We start from the raw sequence: 22,325 nt of genomic DNA, 5'->3' as shown, positions 1-22,325 counted from the left end.
AGGCCCCGGAGAGTGCCACCTATCGATGCCCATATCGTGGTTGGAGGCGTCCGTATCGGGGTCGGGGTGCAGTTCAAGTACCTCGGCCTCATTCTGGACAGTCGTTGGACCTTCCGTGCTCACTTTCAGAACCTGGTCCCTCGTTTGTTGGGGGTGGCCGGCGCGCTAAGCCGGCTTCTGCCCAACGTCGGGGGGCCTGACCAGGTGACGCGCCGTCTCTATACGGGGGTGGTGCGATCAATGGCCCTATACGGGGCGCCCGTGTGGGGCCAGTCCCTGGCCGTGGGGGTGGCGAAGCTGCTGCAACGGCCGCAACGCACCATCGCGGTCAGGGTCATCCGTGGTTATCGCACCATCTCCTTTGAGGCGGCGTGTGTACTGGCTGGGACGCCGCCTTGGGTTCTGGAAGCGGAGGCGCTCGCCGCTGACTATAAGTGGCGGGCTGAACTTCGTGCCCGGGGCGTGGTGCGTCCCAGCCCCAGTGTGGTCAGAGCGCGGAGGGCCCAATCTCGGCGGTCCGTGCTGGAGTCATGGTCCAGACGGCTGGCTGATCCTTCGGCTGGTCGTAGGACCGTCGAGGTGATTCGCCCGGTCCTTGTGGATTGGGTGAATCTTGACAGAGGACGCCTCACTTTCCGGCTCACGCAGGTGCTCACTGGGCATGGTTGTTTCGGTGAGTTCCTGCACCGGATCACAGCCGAGCCGACGGCAGAGTGCCACCATTGTGGTTGCGACTTGGACACGGCAGAGTATACGCTCGTCGCCTGCCCCGCATGGGAGGGGTGGCGCCGTGTCCTCGTCGCAAAAATAGGAACCGACTTGTCGTTGCCGAGTGTTGTGGCATCGATGCTCAGCGACGACGAGTCGTGGAAGGCGATGCTCGACTTCTGCGAGTGCACCATCTCGCAGAAGGAGGCGGCGGGGCGCGTGAGAGACCCACAATCCCGCCACCGTCGAGCGGGGGCCAGGGAGGCGGATCTCGCCCAAGCCCTGGCCCTCTAAGTGTTTCGGGTCCCCCTCACATGTCGGTCTGGGGACCGGCGAGGGGGGCCTAAGAAGACGACGTGCAAGCTGCTCTGCACGCGTTTTACGCAAGAGCATCCGGGTGATGGAAGGCCGGCTATCCTCGACCCACGCTGGTTCTGGCCAGCGGGGTATTCCGTAGGATAACCCACTCTAACCGGCGCCATCTCGGCGGGCTTCGGACAGTCTGCCGACCGAGAGGGCTGGTGGTCGTGGCGCCGACGACCGCCAGTCCGGCGTCCCGAGGGGGAGGGTGATGGGAGAGATGTGCTCCGCAGTAAACGCTTCACTTTCCCCCCTTTGCCTTGTCATGAGTTCTGTCTCATGCGAGGTTTGGACGTTGGTTGTTGAGCGACAGGAGGTTTTAGTCAGTTCGACTCTGACATACCCCGCCCAGTATCCCCAGAAAAGGGCGGAAGTCCGGCGATTTCCTCCTGACCAAAAAAAAAAAAAAAACGTTAAAAAACGAGTAAGATATTTAATACGACTGTATTTTTATGTGTGCTACGTCAGATTTATTTTGGGTGAATCGTTCTTAATGACTGCTGTTTTTTCTTTTCGTGTTATTCCAATCATATCAAGATATCACCACTCGTTTTTGAGTTACTTCAATAATGCATATTTAGTTGACTTGGATTAACATTGGTGATATTCTCATATAATTTTGTACTAGTGGTAGGACCTCTTGTGAGTCCGCACGGGTAGGTACCACCACCCTGCCTATTTCTATTATTATCTATTAATTAGTCAAAAAAATTTTTTTTTATTGCCCTTGTAGGCCGACTAGCATACGGCCCACCTGATGGTGAGTGGTTACCGTCGCCCATGGACTTCAGCAATGCCAGGGGCAGAGCTAAGCTGCTGCCTACCGCAAAATAATAGTGAACCATAATTTTTCCATTTTAGGAATCAATGAGGGAATTATTCTATTTCTTAACCGCTAATCGCGTTAACCAAAGAATTAAGGCACGCGTTAAAAACTTTTTCTGCGTTCAATGGTAAGAGCTTTGAGGTTTGTTAATTTATTTAGTTTCGGAGCATCCAAAGTACTGCTGCTAAGTCCCATTTGCGCGCCTGAAGGGATCTCTGTGCTTACGTTTTTTTCTAAGCCCCGCCAACTGCCAAAAAATTGGCACATTGTCCATACATTGTATTTTATTTAGTTTTCTTAGACATAATTAAAACCTACAGGGGTATGTATTTTTATCTCTTTTTTAAACAAGTGATAAAAGAGGATGGATATAATTAAATGTATTTATACGGTTTAATTATATGTACAGACATGGTCAAAGGTATCAAGTATCAGGTCTCAAGGTCGGGTATCCGGTCTCAAGGTCATCCAAAGAGCAATGGAGAGGGCTATGCTCGGAGTTTCCCTGAGGGATCAAATCAGAAATGAGGAGGTTTGCAGGAAAACAATGGTAACAGACATAGCCCAAAGGATTGCGACATTGAAGTGGCAATGGGCAGGACACATTGCTCGCAGAACGGACGGCCGTTGGGGCCAGAAAGTTCTTGAGTGGCGACCGCGTACCGGAAGACGTAGCGTGGGTAGATGGGCCGACGATCTATTGAGGAGGTTGACCGGTCTTTGTGGCAAGGCTTGAGGGTGGCCTATGTCCAGCAGTGGACGTCTATGGGCTGATAAGAAGAAGAAGACATGCTATGCTACTAATAGACATTATACTGTTTCCGAAGTTTCCAATACTTAAAAATTTAGATGATAATGGACGATTAGTTGCTAAATCAATTAATTGCTAAAAATATTTCCAGGTCTTATAACAAAGCTATTCCGACTCAAAAAATATTTAACGAAATGTCTTCTAACATACAGCAAGAGATCCTATGTATTGAAATGGTTGATACCTTGCTACAATGTCCGCTATTTCAGGTAAATAATTCTACTGAATTAATGTAAGCATCTAATTAATCTAATCTACCAACAATACGCAAATAAAACAATGAAATAGCCACTTCCTATTTTTTGCATATTCTTTGGTTTTCGCAAGTTTATTATTTTGATTTATAGCCTCCGACGTTTTGAATACTAAACATGTTTCTTAGTCGTGAATTACTCCTATAATTATTGTAATTTTATTGCTAAAACGCACAGTAGAAGAACTTTTAAGTGTTAACAAAAACTTTAGTTATACCATAAAATCGCATTTACAGTCTACGATATGAATAGAACAGAGTAATCGTTGACAAAAAGCATACAATATAGAATTTGTACATATATCCAGGGATGCAATCGCGATTTCCTTCAGACGATAGCAGCGAACACCAGAACAATAGTTTTGCCCGACAATGAGATCGTGCAGCACGCTGCAGACATCGGCCGGGACATGTATATCTTGCAGAAGGTTTTGGTAGTTTGAATACATCTGTAGCATCCATGTTGAATAATGCGAGTGATAGTTGAGTGAGAATGCTCTTACTATTCCGGGACATAATGTGTTTATCTATCTATATATATAAAAATGAATTGCTGTTCGTTAGTCTCGCTAAAACTCGAGAACGACTGGACCGATTTGGCTAATTTTGGTATTGAATTATTTGTGGAAGTCCAGAGTAGGTTTAAAAGGTCGATAAATATGAAAATGCACGGTATTAAATAAAAATAACAATTTTGTTTTTCCTTTGATGTGTCCCCCCGTCGGACGGATTCCTTTTGTTTGTTTTAAGTTTATTTTATACAATAGTTTAGGTCTTTTATTTATCGATTGAGGCACTACGAAGTCTGCCGGGTCAGCTAGTTTTTGTATAAAAATTTTTAGAGGTGTCAAGATGTAGCCTTTGAAAGCAGCATACAAAATATTAGTAAAAATAACATTAGTACTAATAGTGGTCAGTTAATGTTATTAGTAACCATTAACAAAGTACATACACCAACTGCTAGTGAAAAGTATGAAACCGAAAATAAAAAATAATGATAATTTTACAATATTTTTTTTCACTTTAAAAAGCCTAATTATTTCTTAGGGTTATTGTGACGTGCTAAATCACGATCGTAAGATAGAAAAAAATATTGGACCCGGTGACCATTTTGGCGTTGTAGAGATGCTCTATGGATTACCAAAGGTAAGATTGAAATCAGAAATATTTACACGTTATATAACAAACACTATCATCATTGTTTCAATTATTATTATGTTGTGTTCTCGAACTGAAAGTGCACTCGGTGGGGCCGTAGGTCGTGGGTTCGATTCTCACATCAGGCAAACAATCTTTTTTTTTGCCCTTGTAGGCAGACAAGCACACGGCCCACCTGATGGTAAGTGGTTACCGTCGCCCATGGACTTCAGCAATGCCAGGGGCAGAGCCAAGGTGCTGCCTACTGCAACAGGTTTACTTGCTGTTTATATATGGTTATTTAAAAAAAAGCTATGTAAGTCCGTATATCCGTATGGTTCCTATAGTACATAAAATCATTGTTTGGGGTCTGATGACTGTGTACGACTTCTCTTCGGTTATTATTATTATTAATGTATAGAGGTACTTCATATGGTAAGATCTATACTAATATATAAAACTACAGTGGTTTACACGGATGTTCCGTTATAACTACTGAACCATGCATCCGATTGAGTTGAAACTTGGTATCCATGTAGAAAATACATCTACTTAATGGATAGGCCACTATTTATATGAGTGTTGGACTCCCTACACCAGTTGCGGGGGCGTTAATGATGAGAATATTTGTGGGGGTGAGAAATAATAATGTTAATTTTAAATGCCCAGCGAAGCGGATGGGTACAGCTAGTTTTATATAAAAACATAAGCGGTTGCCAAAGCTCATGGATCATATTTTTTTAATTAATCGGGTGAACGAACTCACGGCCCACCTCGCTCGCAGTGTTATGTGATTATCCAATTCCATTAATAGTTACAGCCCGAAAATCGCCATCCGTTTGATCGTAAATCTGTAACGAAATTTAATATGTGCAACTTAACAGGTACACACGGTTCTGACGTCGACAAACTGCATATTACTCCACGTTGAATACACCGCGCTCGTGCAGTGCCTGGGCACGTTTCCGGATATTAGTTACCCCATTATCACGGTGATTCATGCATTTAATACCAGCCCCAACACAATAGACGAAGCGAACGTTCTAACTTAAAAACTTTTCAGCATCTGTAATAATAGTACCTACGCGGTTATCCTATTAATTTTAACTCGTATCTGATTGCTGTAATAAAACTTAACTTAGTCGTTTGGCTTAGTGATACTTACGTGATCTAATTAAAGTTCGCAAAGTTATTAATGAGGTATGTGTCGCGGATTCGTTTGTTAGATACATTTAGGAGGATAGTTGCGTGGCGAAATGGTAGCGCTTTGACTCCAGATCGAATGGTTTCGTGTAAATATGACGCTCGGGCCACTAGTTTGGGACTTTGGGGAGATAACGACAAAAAGAAGATCTTCCGCCGATCTTGCTCGGTAGATCGAAGGTCCGAATGTTTTTGTTCGAAACTTGTATTTATGCGAAGCTATCTCAAAAATATTGTATTTTGAATTGCGATAAGGTGTTTTATTCACTGGTTTACGGTTACCGGGGGACCCAAAGACTGTGAGTGTCGTCACTAACCTTGACAACGCTCAACTCAACGCCATTGTATTGTGGCTGTCAAAAACAGGCAGGCTCGGCAGGAATAGGCAGGGTCGTATTAATCGGCGCGCGCTCAAGTAAGCCCCTATTGGGGGTTTGACTTTTGATTGTGATACGCTATTCTTTCGTCCTGAAAGTGAGTACGTATTTATTTAGAAATTGGGACCTGCCTTCATAGTTTGATGTATGGTAGGTGTCTCAATACGAATACATCTGGGGTCTTATCCGTTAAGCAACGGTTTCTTCTATCTGTATTATTCGATATATTTTTTGTGGTCAACGCCTTTTGTCAATAATTGTATTGTGTTAATAATTTTGATTTAGTAATATTAATAATACAATAACATTTCATCAAGTTAATTCTAACTTTGAGAACGATCTTTGTTTAGCTTCAAGAAGATGTCGATTTGTTATCGAAAGCAAAATGTTTTGAGGAAGCCAAACCTTTGATTGGACGTCTGGATGTCAAAATTAACAGGATAGCGGTAAGTAAATAATAGGCTTAAATTAATGTTTAGTGGGCACGGCCGACTTGTTCCAAAACTCGTATTGTTTTAGAGAGAGATAAAGGAAAGTTTCGTGGTTTTGAACGAACCGGACACGAGAGCTCACTATTTGGAGATCTTCAAGAAGTTAGGAGTGATGAGGTAAGCCGTAATACTAAAACCGCTTCTTACAAGTTGTGACATTCAAATTATTCCATCAAAGCTACAGGGTCATTCACTTAGGTTCTGCTAGAGCGGGTCTTACAAATGTACAAAATTAGACCACTGAGTTTCCCGCCCGATCTTCTCAGTGGGTCGCGTATCCGATCCGTTGGTAGATTCTACCAAGCACTATTCTAGGGCTAGTGTTAGCAAATTCTCTCAGGTTGAGTCTGTGAGCACACGTAGCTTAAATAGCTCCTTTGGTTACCAGTGAACAGGTAGGGAAAAAAAAGTTTATAGTCGTACATGGTTTGTCCTATTCGCTTGAAACTTGGTATAGTATGGCTGGATGGTTAAACATCAAAACGAGCAGAGGAGTTTTTCTGTTAGGAATAAAACAATCATAATATTGAGGTGTCAGTGGTAATAAATAACCATGTTTATTTTTAATTAGCTTAAATGGCTCATGAGTAGATTGACCCATAAGCAACCGCAGTATGATTACTGCCGAATGAAAAAATATAAATTTGCAAATTATTATACAAAAAAAAATTAAAGAATTTAGTTGTGACAAGTAAGTAATTATTTTAACTTGTTTTCATGCCTGTTAAAATAAGAATTTAATTTACGCACCTAATTTATTATTGAATGATTTGTATTGCAGACATTTGAGATACATATTTCTACCAATTTGCATTACTCCGCACGGCATATTTCTAAAATTCTGGTGCACTATAAGATTTATTTCCGCCGTAATTTATATTATCGCCATTCCTTATAGTATAGCTGTGAGTATTTTAATTTAATATAGAGTTCTACTTTCGATGATGACAATGTTATGAGAATATGACCATTGTTGTGACACAACTGCCATTTTATTCAGATTTTACATTTAGGGAATAATTGTCGGCGGTGATTATAACCACACGAGTTGGTTAAAGCATCTGCCATTTAGGCTGCAATGCGTTGCATTTAAAACTAGACGAGTCAGTGTGCGCTTCATTGGAGTTGATATTATGTCTTGAGTCGTTTGTACCCAGTAGACCTTTGTACTCAATATTACACTGGTGGTAGGACCTCTTGTGAGTCCGAGCGGGTGGGTACCGCCACCCTGCCTATTTCTACCGTGAAGCAGTAATGCGTTTCGGTTTGAAAGGTGGGGCAGCCGTTGTAACTAACTTGAGACCTTAAAACTGATATCTCAAGGTGGGTGGCGCATTTACGTTGTTAGATGTCTATGGGCTCCAGTAACCACTTAACACCAGGTGGGCTGTGAGCTCGTCCACCTACCCAAGCAAAAAAAAAAAAAAAACTTAGGACTTCGATTGTGCCGATTCCTCGTCGCATCCACATTTTTGTATTCTTGGTCCCAATTCGGGACGATTAGCTCTAGAAGCATCCATGCCTGGTTAGCACCTGGAATTGCCGAAAGGCATTCATCCAGTTGCAGATGGGTGACATTTACTTTCTAGTGCTTGGTGATATAACATATTATGAGCATGTACGAGTTGTACCACTATACTGTTTATTTCTATCGTGGAGTACTCGAGCGTGCCATATTTTCAACTATTTATGTAAGAAATAATTGAAAATATAACCGAAAATAGCTAGACTAGATTAGCTAGATTATGGTACAAGTAAAATAGTATAATAGGGAGTATTCACAATGGTGATTATTAATGCAACCAACATTTTGAAAGGAGTGAATGGAATGGTAGAAAGGTATTTAGACGAAAGAAAGGATTTAAGTGAAGTGGTACCTTTCAGGTGAAGCATTACCAACACCATCAATGCTTCTACTACACAGATATAGTGTTATATCTAGACGTGATAGTAATGGCATACGTCGCGTATTACAATGAACGGTCTTTACTTGTTACCCATCCTTTATATACAGTTCGGAAATACTTAAAAGGCGCATTTCTATGGGATTTACTTAGCATTTTCCCATTTGAATATTTGGTAAGTCCTTAATAAAGCATACATTCAAGGTATGTCATAATCTTAAATTATTATTTTTAAGACAATGACATAGTGCGTTCATATCACGATACGTAGTGGATTTGATTGCATTCCTGGGAATAAGTTCTAAGAATGCGTTTTATTGGAAAAAAATTGTCGATCTGATGTTAAGCGACTACATACAAAAAAAAATGTTTGGCTTGGTAGAAATAGTCATGGATAGTACTGCAAAACTTTTAAAAGAATCACCCTCAATATTTTTGTTTATTACAAAGAAGGGTGAAGTAGCTCACGGCCCGTCTGTCATTAAATGGGTACCGAAGTCTATAGATATCACAATGTGAACGCCACTCAACAACTTTGAAATATGACGTCGGAGTCTCAATTATATAGAAAAAAATATGTACTTAACTACTTTATAGGAAATTATTATACATTAAAGATAATGTGGGTATAGCGCCTTACATGTGTTTGATTAAATATACCAAAACCAATTTACAGGTCAAAATCATTACTGACACCAATGATTTGGATATTTATAGAATCAATAGGATATTGCTGGTTAGTTATAATATTTATTGACATTTTTTAAACGTAATACAATAAAAAAACGACTTCAAAAATATATTATTGAAACAGAGGATTGATTAATCTTGCCCAATTGTTTGTCAAGAAATTGTTTTGTCAAAATTTGTGTTATCTACATGTTTATAAAGACTAAAGACAACCATTCCTTTTTCAAACTTTCAAATAAAAATTTTAGGTAACAAGATTAACCAGCGCATTCTCGTATTGGGAATCTGATCTAATGCAAGTGAATCCTGTTGTTGTTCTTTTGAAATTCTTGCCAATCGCGGTGACATTGGTGAATTTTGTAGCCGCCCTAATCTTTAAGTACTCCTGTGTGCCTTACCTGCCTGCGGGTACAAATAAAATCATGGTAAATTGTACCAAGGTCATGTCTATCGTGAATTTGAAAACAGAATCGAAATGTACGTTTAGTTTATATTTTAATTTAGAAATAAAACTAACCTACTTGACAAATTAGCAAAAATGTTGTCTGGTCGTAGAGATAAATAATCACAACTATTTTTAGACCTTTAATTTTGTTCGTATTACATTGGAGTTATGTAAAATTTGTAATCAACATTGAGTCGGCCACGAATTAATATTTTTTTATTTTCAACTCCTCTGCTCTTCAAAATAACTTCATCATCATCATCATTAAACAGTCTATTTTAGTCCACTATTAGACACAGGCTTCTCCCAAGTCACGCCACGCGACGACTCGAGGCCTCTCCTCTCTATCTATCACGCTATTCTATGTATATCGTTACTCCACTGTTACTGGGCGTCTTCTTCGTTTTCTGGCCCGTGGTCTCCACCCCAGAACTCTTCTACCCAACGGTTATTGGTTCTGTGCCTGTCTCCAGAGGCCCATTGCCACTTGAGTTTGCTTCTGTTTTGGGCTATATCGGTAACTTGGCTTACGATTCTTTAGAGAAACATCGAAATTAGCTCATTCTATAGTCTGTTGACCGATTTTAAGCAGCCCAGCCATGCCGTTGAAGCCAGAAAGTTCTTGAGTGGCGACCGCGTACCGGAAGACGAAGCGTGGATAGGCCTCCCACAAGATGGACCGACGATATATCGAGATTCGCGGGGATCCGCTGGATGCAGGCAGCGCAGGACCGGTCTGGCGAGGCTTGGGGGAGGCCTATGTCCAGCAGTGCACGTCTGTGGGCTGATAAGAAGAAGAAGAAGCCATGCCGTAAGTGCTCACGTTTCGGCTACGTAGATGATGACGTGTAGGATGCGAAATAGTAAATTTGCAAAAATTCTAAATCAAAAGTGATAGTATTTAACTTTTCAGATGCTTTATCGGAATACAGCAACGTGTTTTATTGGGTCTTCGAAATTTTTGTCGGTAACTAACTATACATTCATACAAAATTCTTTATTTTCGTAAAATTTTCTGCCTGCGCATTAATAGTAACGACTTTTGTTCAACGACTTTCGGAACATGCACAAAATTTTATGTGAAACTTAACTTTCGGACTAAAATGATTTTTTTACCGGTGAAGTTTACAAGTTTTACTTTTTTTCACAGGAGCTTTAACGCCATTTAATTACTTTTGAATGCGTCTCGTCGTAAACTGTTATATTTACTGGTAAACTGTTATTTTTACTGGTGGTAGTATCTCTTGTGAGTCCGCGGTTAGGTACCAACCACCGCCCTGCCTATTTCTGCCGTGAAGCAGTAATGCGTTTCGGTTTGAAGGGTGGGGCAGCCGTTGTAACTATACTGAGATCATAGAACTTATATCTCAAGGTGAGTGGCGGTATTTACGTTGTAGATGTCTATGGGCTCCAGTAACTACATAACACCAGATTGGCTGTGAGATCGTAAGCAACAAAAAAAATATATTTTTTTTGCTATAATTTTTGTCATCTACGGTCATGTATCAACATCTTCCTTTCATTATAATTTATTCGTGCCAGTAGTTTAAGAATAAGTTAAAAATGATATTTATGAACGATAGCTAATAAAAGTTTTAGCATTATTAATATATACTTTTGTGTGGGTTTGATTTTTATTACCCGATGTTATTCCTTTACCCTTGAAGTTAATTATAATTTGCGTAATTACTGGTGGTAGAAACTCTTGTGAGTCCACACGGGTAGGTATCACCGCCCTGCCTATTTATGCCGTGAAGCAGTAATGCGTTTCGGTTTGAAGGGTGGGGCAGCCGTTGTAACTATACTGAGACCATAGAACGCATATCTCAAGGTGAGTGGCGCATTTACCTTGTAGATGTCTATGGGCTCTAGTAACCACTTAACACCAGGTGGGCTGTGAGCTCGTCTAATTATCTGAGCAATAAAAAAAAAAATTTATGCAAGACAATGATCTCAAATACACAATAATAATTACTAGTGATCCCCCGGTATTCGAAATTCGACTATAATTAATTGAAATTATAGTTTTTGCTTCACGTATTAATATATAAAATAATTTAATAAGTATTGATTTCAAAATGTTTTATATTATCATTGTTCGTTTTAAAGGATTAGGTTGCACCCCAGTCAGTATTGGGCACAGTGTTAACGTATGGCTGATGATGGGTCTACAAATAGCTGGTTTCCTGTACTTTGCTTTCATGTTTGGTTACGTATCTTCAACTGGTTCTGCGGCCGCCCATGCATTACTGGAACATACTGTTAGTATACATTTGTAGAACCTAAGAAAATGAGAAAAACATAGTAACTTATATATAGTATAAGTAAATACATACATATATAAAATTGAATAGCAACGATCTGAAACAGAAGCTGTCAATTCCATAAATGTATCAATCACAATATCTTTTAATTCGCAATATCTTTGGAGTCGTTGTGGTCTAAGGGATAAGACGTCCGGTGCGTTCGTGTTGAGCGATGCACCGGTGTTAGAATCCCGCAGGCGGGTACCAATTTTTGTAATGAAATACGTGCTCAACAAATGTTCACGATTGTCTTCCACGGTCAAGGAATAACATCGTGTTATAAAAATCAAACCCGCAAAATTGTAATTTGCGTAATTACTGGTGGTAGGACCTCTTGTGAGTCCGCGCGGGTAGGTACCACCACCCTGCCTATTTCTGCCGTGAAGCAGTAATGCGTTTCGGTTTGAAGGATGGGGCAGCCGTTGTAACTATACTTGAGATCTTAGAACTTGTATCTCAAGGTAGGTGGCGCATTTACGTCGTAGATGTCTATGGGATCCAGAAACCACTTAACACCAAGGCTGTGAGCTCGTCCACCCATCTAAGAAATAAAAAATTAAAAAATGATCGGAATATTAAACACGAAATATAAAATAGTATATTTGGAAAAAGAATCAATACCTCTCATATAGAACAAAAGTGATTAAAAACCAACACAGCCGTTTTATTATCGAACGCAAACGTATACACGGAGTTTTCAAAGAAAAAAAAATACACGGCGATAATCTTATTTATACGAAGCCGGATATTAAACCGATCAGCTTCTCCTAGCAATAAAAACAAGTAATGAAAACAGAGTATTGGTACGCATAGACAATGCAAACGTGCTACACATTAGATATTAGTCATAACATCTATTTTATGACAGAGCTTAATGTGCAAATATACAGAACTAGCGACCCGCCCTCGCTTCGCTTCGGAAACATTAAAACACACATGTAACTAAAAAAAAAAAATTTAAAAAAGTAGCCTATGTTCATAGGGACAATGTCGGCTTCTAATGGAAAAAGAATTTTTCAAATCGGTCCAGTAGTTTCGGAGCCTATTCGAAACAAACAAACAAACAAATCTTTCCTCTTTATAATATTAGTATAGATTATATTATATTATATACAGAATAACTGAGTACCATTTCTTAGTTATGGAGATTACTAAGACGATAACCAATTAAACGCGTTGAAAACTTTTATATGTTTTGCGCCTGCTTACTGAAAAACGCTATGTACCTAATCCATTTAAAAATCAGTTGGTGCGTAGAGTCTATTAAAAATTGAGCTAGTAGGGTTAGTGACCTTAAAGTTTTGTCCGCGATATTGCGGTCTCATAAGTATGAAGTCATTAAGAAAGATAAGCATTTATGATTTACTTAGCAATTGTATTATTTAAATTAGGATTTATCGGCGTTTTGATTTCTAGAGGAGTATAACTTTTTAAGGAACAGTTCGTTTTTAAGAATCAGATTTATTTCCATTACATTTTCTAAGGTTTATATAGCTAACGTTAATTAATCTATTGTGTTTTCTTTGAAATTTTAGTTAACTGACTGAATATTTGTACTGGGAGTAAAATTCAAAAATATCTTCAGCTTAACTTAGATACGAAGATCATGAAAACCTTTTTACTTTATAAGTTAATTTGAGGCTTTTCCGTTTACTGCTATCTTTAGGAAACGTTTTTATAATTACGTGACAATATCGCCAACTACTGTAAAACTAGTTAATGTTTACCGCCATAATGTGGTACGCGTAATTCTCCAACTTTGTCCATTAAAAATATAACGACTTCAGAACACTACAGCGATTATATTATTAGTTTTAATAAGTTCTATTCTCGGGTGTATTTTAAGGAAAAAATCAGGGATTTGGCCGACTTCCTGTACCAAGCGAACGTTGATTCCACATTGATGGTGAAAACATTGAAGTATTTCGAATATGTGTGGAAAAGGACAAATGGAAGTAACCCGCAAGTTAGTTCTTTTGTTATATATAATATTCCAGTTATAGGATTAAATTTATTAAAATACAAACAATAGTAGCTGGACGTGACGAATGAATCCCAACTGTATCCATTCCAAATTTAGCTAAAAATCAATAAAAATCTCGATGGTTCTTTATGATTTTTTCTCCACTATTGTGATACTTTCGATAGACATTAAATCGTTCGGATCGGGCCTCGGGGCAATCCCCTCTACCCGGGCTTGGACTCCCTGCCTAACGAGGCAGGGGTGATGATTGCGCTTGCTGGCCATTTTTATGAGGCGATGAAATTATGTGGTTCAGGCGATGGTTCGTGACGTTCGATGAGGTGATGAGTCGAAAAGACGGTGATGATTGGTTCGATTTATAGTTGGATGACGATGATCGGTGTGATTTGTAGTGTTGGGTCCATCCCCAACAAGCGAGGGAGTGATGTCCCTCTTCTCCAGGTCTTTTTTTTTCTTTTTTTTTTCCCTTCATACTCGCCGACCCAAACATCTTTGGCCCGCGGCCATGGGTTTTTTTAGACATTATAACATCGCCCTATTGTCTGTAATCATTTTTGTTTGGATAAATGTCACAGATAACTTACTATTCTAGACACGAGTTATCAATTTATGTGGTCGCAACAAACGACCGTCTTATGTTTTTCGATCAATTTCTATATGCGGCCTCAGGTGTACGCTAGTTAGAAACGAAAGTGATAATGACGTGACGATCATATTCAATCATATTCCTCGAAATTGAATTCAGCGAGAGTTAAAAGTTTCTTCTTCAAATACATACGGTATATCTTTTTGATTGTTACAATTTTCTTGAAGATTCAGTATGATTTTTTTTGTTTTTCAAATGTCTAAAATCCGTGCAATGGACTCTGTAGATAGCATATTAGGATAATTACGGTATTCAGTATTAATATTTTTTGTTATGTTTATTATTAATTACAATCGAATTTATATTTTAATTGTTTTAGGCGTTTTATTTCGATATTCAAATCTGTTAATCAGTTTCTTTGGCTTAGTTTTTTTTTAAATTTCAATCTCTTAATTACGATCTTGCTTAAGAGAAATGAAAGTGACAGCAAATTTTAAAAACATTTTTGATATGTGAATGATTACAGCAAATCTGTCGTCGTCTGAACTCATCCCTGATGGAAGACACTCTAGTTTTTATGTATGAAGGCGCTCTACGAGAAGTTCCACTGTTCGGGAAAGTGGAAAGATCTTTCATCAGGCTTATCACCCAACACGTTCACGAAATGTATTTTTTGAAAGGCGATACGGTGATTCAATGCAAGGATATACAGTCTTATATTTTTATCATTTATAGGGGGAAGGTAAGACTGCAAAATTGTATTGTCAACTTTAGTTACCATGTTTAATTCGTCAATAAATCATCCTAAAATCGATTGAATAAATTATCATTAGCTAAGTTCATACTTTACGTAAACAAATGTATTAAAGATTATAAATACGTTTTATTAGCTTCAGACGTATGTATGTATGTTTGTAGCGGAATCTTTGAACATGATATTCACCCTCTTCAAAACGTCAGATTAACTCGAAATTTGGTATACTTATTAAGGACGAAAGACAAATCAATGTATAAAAAAAAAAATTAAAAAAAAAATTGAAAAAATTGAAAATTCAATTCAAAAATGAATAATAATTACCTAATAGTTTAAAAAAAACGAACAAAATACGCTTTTATAGAAAATTTATTAAAATTTATTTTCTATTTTTTAGTTGGATTTTCTATAAAAGCGTATTTTGTTAGTTTTTTTAAACTTTTAATTATTTTCAAATGATAATCGTTGATTAAAACTATAGTTACTTAATGATTTTTAAAATGCATAAAATTATGGAAACTTAATATATATCAACAATTTCGTTGTAGGTTGATGTACTAACGTCATATAATGAAATGATAACGTGTATGGGACCAGGCGGTATGTTCGGTAATTTTACGGGAGTAAGTTACGTTCAAATTCCTAATTCAAATTCAAATTCAAATTCAAAATCATTTATTTCAACTTGAATGTCAGCATAACACACTTGTTGAATGTCAAAATATAAATAAAAATGTTAACTCTACCACCGGTTCCAAAAAGAGCCACAGTCCTGAGAAGAACCGGCGAAAAAAACTCAGCGGGATTTTTTTTGTTTTCTCTCGAATATTTTCTTTTTTTTTAATAAGTAAAAATATTTACAATAAACAAGTCAAAAATACAATTAAAAAAAATATAATGAAAAATGGAAATGAAAATGAAAAGGCGAACGCCTCATTCCCATTAATTTCCCATTCATAATAATAAAACCTGAGTCAAACTATTTACTGACCTAATATTACAATCCCAGTTATTTTTAAGTAATTAAAAAGGTACATGCAGTAACTACGTACTTACTTAACAAAATATGTTCACGATTGACTTCCACAGTGAAGGAATAACGTCGTGTAATAAACATCAAAGCCGTAAAATTGTAATATGCGTAATTACTGATGGTAGGACCTCTTGTGAGTCCGCGCGGGTAGGTACCACCACCCTGCCTATTTCTGCCGTGAAGAAGTAATGCGTTTCGGTTTCAACGGTAGGGCAGCCGTTGTTCTGTCAAAACTGAAACCTTAGAACTCATTTCTCAAGGTGGGTACGTTGTAGATGTCTATGGGCTCCGGTAACCACTTAACACCAGGTGAGCTGTGTGAGCTCGTCCACCAATCTATGCAATAAAAAAGCCTATTTATTTGTTGCTTCACAAGATAGTTACTTTTATTGCGCTGGGATTATTATACCAAAAAAGTACTTATAGAAATACACAGTCTACACGTAATCAGACATTTTACTAAACATTATATCCAAATTGGAGCTATTTAATATCTTAGATAATAATAATACATACCATTTCATTTTAGATAATACTACAAATTATTAAATAACATAACATTTTCGACGCATTTTTAGAAACCAATGGCATGTTCCGAGGTAACAATATATGCTAGTCGCAGTTTAGACTTGTTGGTGATACCAAGTCACACGTTCTTCAATTTAGTGAAATACTACCCGAAAATACAACAACCTTTGAACAAGGCCTTTGAGAGGTCCCGAGATTATATTCTTCCTATTACTATGGACACCCAGGATGATAGCTCTTCAGGTGCTTAGAATGCTTAGTCCAATCTTCTAAATTGTGTGTCGATTTTCTTACTTGTTTTTACCATAGAAATTGCACTATATATGCATTATTTGTGTATACTAATAGCGATTTCAATACATTATCACAAGGATGCCAATTGAGAATATTTGTTGCACAGTTAATATTCCGTGTAAAGGATTCTAGGACAAAACACTTAGAGTATATTCGTTAACAGGAGTTTTTGCTCAATCTTGAATTTACAACCTATCCAATGAAAAGCCACCTAACATCGCTGGGTTCGTCTTAAACATCGCGTAGTGCTATAGTAGACTAGTAATTTGGTTGATATATGCAGCTAATTTAAAATGAAATATAAGATAGCCTAAAATATAGAGTACCTTCTTTAACCTTCTTTACTGGTGGTAGGACCTCTTGTGAGTTCGCGCGGGTAGGTACCACCGCCCTGCCTGTTTCTGCCGTGAACCAGTGATGCGTTTCGGTTTGAAGGGTGAGGCAGCCGTTGTAATTATACTGTGATCTTAGAACTTATATCTCAAGGTGGGTGGCGCATTTACGTTGTAGATGTCTATGTGCTCCAGTAACCACTTAACATCAGGTGGGTTGTAAGCTCGTCTACCCACATAAGCAAAAAAAAAAAAAACTCCATATCACTAGCTGTATTAAAATCATTAAATACCTTCCTAAATAAATTACTGACGCTAAATTCAAAAGTAGTAAAAATCGGAATATTTTAACAATGCCTCCTTAGTATTGTAACTTAGTAGGAATCAAATTACAAACACGCACTACAAAAGGTTTTATTAACAAAAAATTAGACATAACAAGTCTTTTTTTTTTCCTTTCAGATGACACTGATCATGGTTTGCAGTCACAGGAATCAGTTGTTGATTCAAAAAGTGAATCGATTCGGTACGACGTAGGTAAGAGGTTTGGATACATATTATATAAGTACAAAAAATACCACGATAACGCTTTGAGATTTTATTCCTCGTCTTTGGATTAGTGAACAATACTATATTTTAACGCACCTTTTCTGATTTGATGATTGGCATTGGTATGATATTTGGTATGATAATGCCAAAAACTTTACATTACTGATTAATTCAATGTACGGTACATTGTGAACTTTACTGAGTATCTTTCTTCGATTGTGGAATAGTACTTATTTCATGGCCAGGATGGCAGCGGAGCCTATCATATAGTTTACGTAATGGCATATTGAGACTACAAAAATAATATTTATGATAAATAAGGTGTATGAAATTTAAAAATGTATTACATTGACAATTGAATGTATGTATGAAAATGACATCGAAATATTCTGTTACACATACGAGTATAATGTCAAGCTAAGCGTGTTAAAACTTGCTTAACACAATGCAAAAAATACTCATGTCCAGTGAGTGACGGTCGATTAAATTCCACAATAAAATTAACAATATTCATGACTTCATGACATTTGTTTTAAGAATTGTACTTATTTTTGGCGCTTACAGGTCCCAATTTAAAAAAAAAAACGCTGTAGCTTACTGATTATTTCGCTTCCGTTTGTCATCAATTCTGGCACTGGACTAGTAAAATAGGAATTAGTAGATGTATTAAAAAGTTTTATAGTAATAGTGCAATAAATTATCACTTTCAGTACTACATACATCTTTATATCAAACATCTTGTTCATTATTATCATCATTTATGTCAATTATTAAACTTACAGGCTTTTTAACAGTGCGCAATTCGCAATCAAACGTTAGCCAGGCGCTATCGTCGGCAAGTATAGCGACATACTTGAGTTACGCTCACATCTCCAATGTGTTTCGACCGGGAACTTTATTATTTCTGGTGTGTGGATATTCATAATGAATGTTTACGAAAAACGGCTTATTTTCTTTCCTATGTCCCTTAGAATGAACTCTCCAAGTAATATTACCATAGCGCTATCACATTCCGCCCTTAATTTATGAGGAAAGAGATCTGTGAATGTACGGTAATTATTTGGTTTGGTTGCAACCCTGGTAATGTCTACAGTTACTACCTATACTTATTTAATATCATTAGGACGGTGCAATGTGCTATCTTCGTCAATAAATAAAAAAGAAAGATGTGTGGTGTAGTGGGACACCGGATAGCAACGAAGTTCCTTATTATAAAAATATTAATTTTAAGTTCTATTCGAGGTATAAAGAAAATAAAACTGGAGGTTTCGCAACAACCCACGGTAATTCGGTAACGTGTGAACTTATTGTGGTACACTTCATTCACGGTTGTTTGGATAAGAGTAATTAGTGTATTGCGCAAACGAACGCTCTGAGATCGTGGTCAATGAATGATAAAAGAATGTTATTTTTTGTACGTTATTACAAAGTTAAGTCATACACTGTGTGCATTATTAATAAAAATCTTACGTTACGGACGTTTTTTCCCGATTAAGGTGCCCCTCCGCATCGTCCCATAAGGAGCTTCGTTTCAAAAGAATAAGAACATTAATTTTAGTTGATACAGTTCTACCTATAGCTTCTACAGTATCTATTTTTTACGTTTTTTTTCTTAAGTCGGGTGACATCAGATAGTGAATTCCGCATCCAACTTCAGTCTTGTGGTCAAAGTCTCAAGTCTATTGTAGGACGATTGTTCCACTTTTCAAACCGAACCGCATGACTCTTTACTCTAACATTTATTAGTACAAGTAATTCGAAATATAACAAACTTGTGTAGTCTAAGAATGTGTTCTAATTATTACAGACTTACGGTTATTTGACCTGTTTTATGGCAGCAGCTACTTATTTGCTGGGTTTATATGAAGTGGTGACGTTTAATGATTGTCCGCACATATTCTGGATACAAGCGTTCTTGGACGTTTTCTTCTACATCAGAATGTTTGTGTCGATGCATCAAGTAAGTATTCACCTAAACAAATAGATTATTTAATGAATTTTAGACTTTCCCTTTGAGTATCAAGAAATATTATTGTTCAAAGGCCCTTGAAGGCATCACTGTCCGAGAATATGTAATTAACTAAATTTATTTATTTATTTATTTTATTAGGCTCACAATACACATCACAAGCTAAAGATACATAGAAAACACAAATAAAAAGAAACAAAATCTGGCTTGCAACATAGGTTATGTGCGCACGACAAAACAAGACATATAGTGCTGAATTGGTATAACAACGTTCCTTACAATTATGACACAATAACAAAAACTAATCTAACGAATAATGTAAGGGAAAAAAAAGTTATTCACAATATAATACATTGAACAATTACATTAACCTACCTATTAATAACGTGGAGGATGCCCTTGAACATTTTTCTAAACGTAACCAACCTACAAGTAAAAATATCTAACTCAGGTGACGACCTTGCCAGTTCGTTATAGGTACGACACATTAATTATTATTAAATTAAACTTTTAGTATAGATTAAGTTACGATATTTTATTACATAAAAAGATGTTGATGAGATGTGTAAATATAGTATTTAGTTAAGTATACATTTCATTTTCGCGTTTACATAAAATTAACTATCATTCAATAAGTCAATTAATTTCGAATATATAATAGCAGAAAATAAAAGATTTTACAGGCGATAAATTATGTTTTGGCTGTTTATAATTACGACTTAGCAAATTTTGAAATGTCTTTATTGTAATTAATGAGTATTTTAAATTAGCTACGTGTTTTATGTGACGCAGTGCTCCATTCTGCAGTCGAATCTAGTTAAAATGAAAGTTGAAAGTTTAATCTCATAACTCCGCAACCAGTGTTGGTACGAGTGATTACGAGTATTCTTAGAAATTGATGGTACTAGTAGGAGAGTTATGTTATTCTCCAAATATACTATTCTATCTCTTGAAATAGAATCATAATGCTCTTACCAGTAATGCCCATCGATCTAAGCTATATTTCGTTGTTTTTATTTTTTACTTTTTATTGCTTTGGTGGATGGACGAGCTCACAGCCCACCTGGTGTTAAGTGGTTACTGGAGCCCATAGACATTCACAACGTAAATGCGCCACCCACCTTGAGATATAAGTTCTAAGGTCTCAGTATAGTTACAACGGCTGCCCCACCCTTCAAACCGAAACACATTACTGCTTCACGGCAGAAAATAGGCAGGGTGGTGGTACCCACCCGCGCGGACTCACAAGAGGTCCTACCACCAGTAAAGTTGTTGTTGTTGTTCGTTGTTGTTCGTAAGTGGAAATACGAATTTCAAATATTATTCTTCGTTTTTTTTTAACATAGGGATACATCAACAAACACGGCGAATTAATAATCGATTCCCTGAAATGCCGAAGACGCTATTACAGTCACAAGCTGCGGGCTTTCACGGACGCACTAGTTAATTTTCCTTTGGAGTTATTCTGCTTTTGTTTCCCGTAAGTTGGTTGAGTTACTTTATGAGATTAAAAAAATTCGTATTAGTTTAGTCAAGGGGATGAGACCGTAATTTTTTTTTGTTTTTTGTTTATTAGCTTCACACAACTGGACAAAATCATGCACACATAAACATTTAATTTATTTAGATAAAATAATACATTATAGAATTCACCCTTTTGAGTGTGAACACATCTTGCTTGTGCTTGTGATGTATCTAAAGTTATCGAAGCTCAGAGACACCAGCTTCGAGGCCGTCGAAAGCTTTGTGACGTGAGGTTGAAGCATTTTAATGCCTGTGCAAAAGGATACATTCCACTTGATGGTAAATGGTCACAGTCAATCATGGACACCAGCAATGCCAGGGGCACAGCCAAGCCGCTGCCCACTGTATTGTACCGCTGTCCCTGTATTGAAATGATGTCTACTCTGCGCTTTGAATCTAAAAGTGATAACACCAAAAATTTTTACTATAAGAGACAGTAAGATAAGATAATCCTGCTGGCTTTAGCAATAATCTAATTATTGCCTCGTACCATCTAGCTTCGGATAGAAATACGTGATGGGAAATTCTATCGTCCAAGCATTATGACATATTTTCCTTCAAACGAGGTTTTAAGATTTTTATAAACCACATACCAGTTTAACTCTTAGCTCGTTTGTCTATGACGATATTAAAATAATCTCAAATAATAAATATGAAAATTGATATAAATAAAAATAAAAATATTGTGAAATACGCATAAAACGTTCATGGAACATGACAAAAAATTCAATTTTACGATTGATACTTTTTTGTGAAATGAATTTTTATTTTACCATAAATTCCATATTTAATATCAATTTCCATCACGGTTTTCGCAATATCCCTATCATTCTGAATTCCAGTTTCAACAATAAAAAAATCACAAATTAAAAGGCTTCATCTCGTTTCCAGTTACCCAATGAAGGCGCTGCATTATTTACGTATTAATAGATTGTTGCGATTAAAATATCTAATTGAATTTTACAAGCGCACTGCTGCCGAGCTCACTAACAATCTCACAACTTTACAGGTAAAATAATGTGCATTGTTTTTAGTATTGTTATGCACTGGGGCTCGGGTTAAGTAAATGTTACACCAAAGTACAACCTAAAACTGTATTTATCACTTAGAGCACTTAAAACGCTCAACAAACACTTTAAAACTCTCAAATCGCTTCTTTCGCTTCACTTCAGGTGATCGGTTCACTGTTTCGCTTCGAGTAGTTCCGATTACTAACTGACTGCTTGCCATCTCTGCAACGGTTTTATAGTCCACACGACAT

At 37.4% G+C, this 22,325-nt stretch overlaps 1 protein-coding gene across 1 annotated transcript in view; it reads left to right on the top strand.

Annotated features, from left to right (window-relative positions):
- The window catches only part of LOC101746849 (uncharacterized), a 49,410-nt gene that overhangs the window by 20,092 nt on the left and 6,993 nt on the right, over positions 1-22,325 (top strand). The window contains exons 17-38 of the mRNA XM_038017021.2: positions 1,930-2,021; positions 2,797-2,914; positions 3,267-3,386; positions 4,006-4,104; positions 4,980-5,087; positions 6,026-6,121; positions 6,195-6,283; positions 6,948-7,071; positions 8,051-8,245; positions 8,747-8,806; positions 9,009-9,237; positions 10,119-10,172; positions 11,315-11,466; positions 13,358-13,477; positions 14,608-14,823; positions 15,384-15,458; positions 16,447-16,639; positions 17,485-17,559; positions 18,354-18,478; positions 19,379-19,531; positions 20,887-21,020; positions 21,956-22,073. Coding sequence (XP_037872949.2) covers positions 1,930-2,021; positions 2,797-2,914; positions 3,267-3,386; positions 4,006-4,104; positions 4,980-5,087; positions 6,026-6,121; positions 6,195-6,283; positions 6,948-7,071; positions 8,051-8,245; positions 8,747-8,806; positions 9,009-9,237; positions 10,119-10,172; positions 11,315-11,466; positions 13,358-13,477; positions 14,608-14,823; positions 15,384-15,458; positions 16,447-16,639; positions 17,485-17,559; positions 18,354-18,478; positions 19,379-19,531; positions 20,887-21,020; positions 21,956-22,073 — 2,745 coding nt within the window. The remainder of the gene's footprint in view (positions 1-1,929; positions 2,022-2,796; positions 2,915-3,266; positions 3,387-4,005; positions 4,105-4,979; positions 5,088-6,025; positions 6,122-6,194; positions 6,284-6,947; positions 7,072-8,050; positions 8,246-8,746; positions 8,807-9,008; positions 9,238-10,118; positions 10,173-11,314; positions 11,467-13,357; positions 13,478-14,607; positions 14,824-15,383; positions 15,459-16,446; positions 16,640-17,484; positions 17,560-18,353; positions 18,479-19,378; positions 19,532-20,886; positions 21,021-21,955; positions 22,074-22,325) is intronic.

Source organism: Bombyx mori, chromosome 17 (genome assembly GCF_030269925.1).
Source record: "Bombyx mori chromosome 17, ASM3026992v2".
NCBI classification, from domain to species: domain Eukaryota; kingdom Metazoa; phylum Arthropoda; class Insecta; order Lepidoptera; family Bombycidae; genus Bombyx; species Bombyx mori.
Note: the sequence above shows the minus strand (reverse complement) of the source record. Positions and strands in the feature narration are given on the sequence as shown.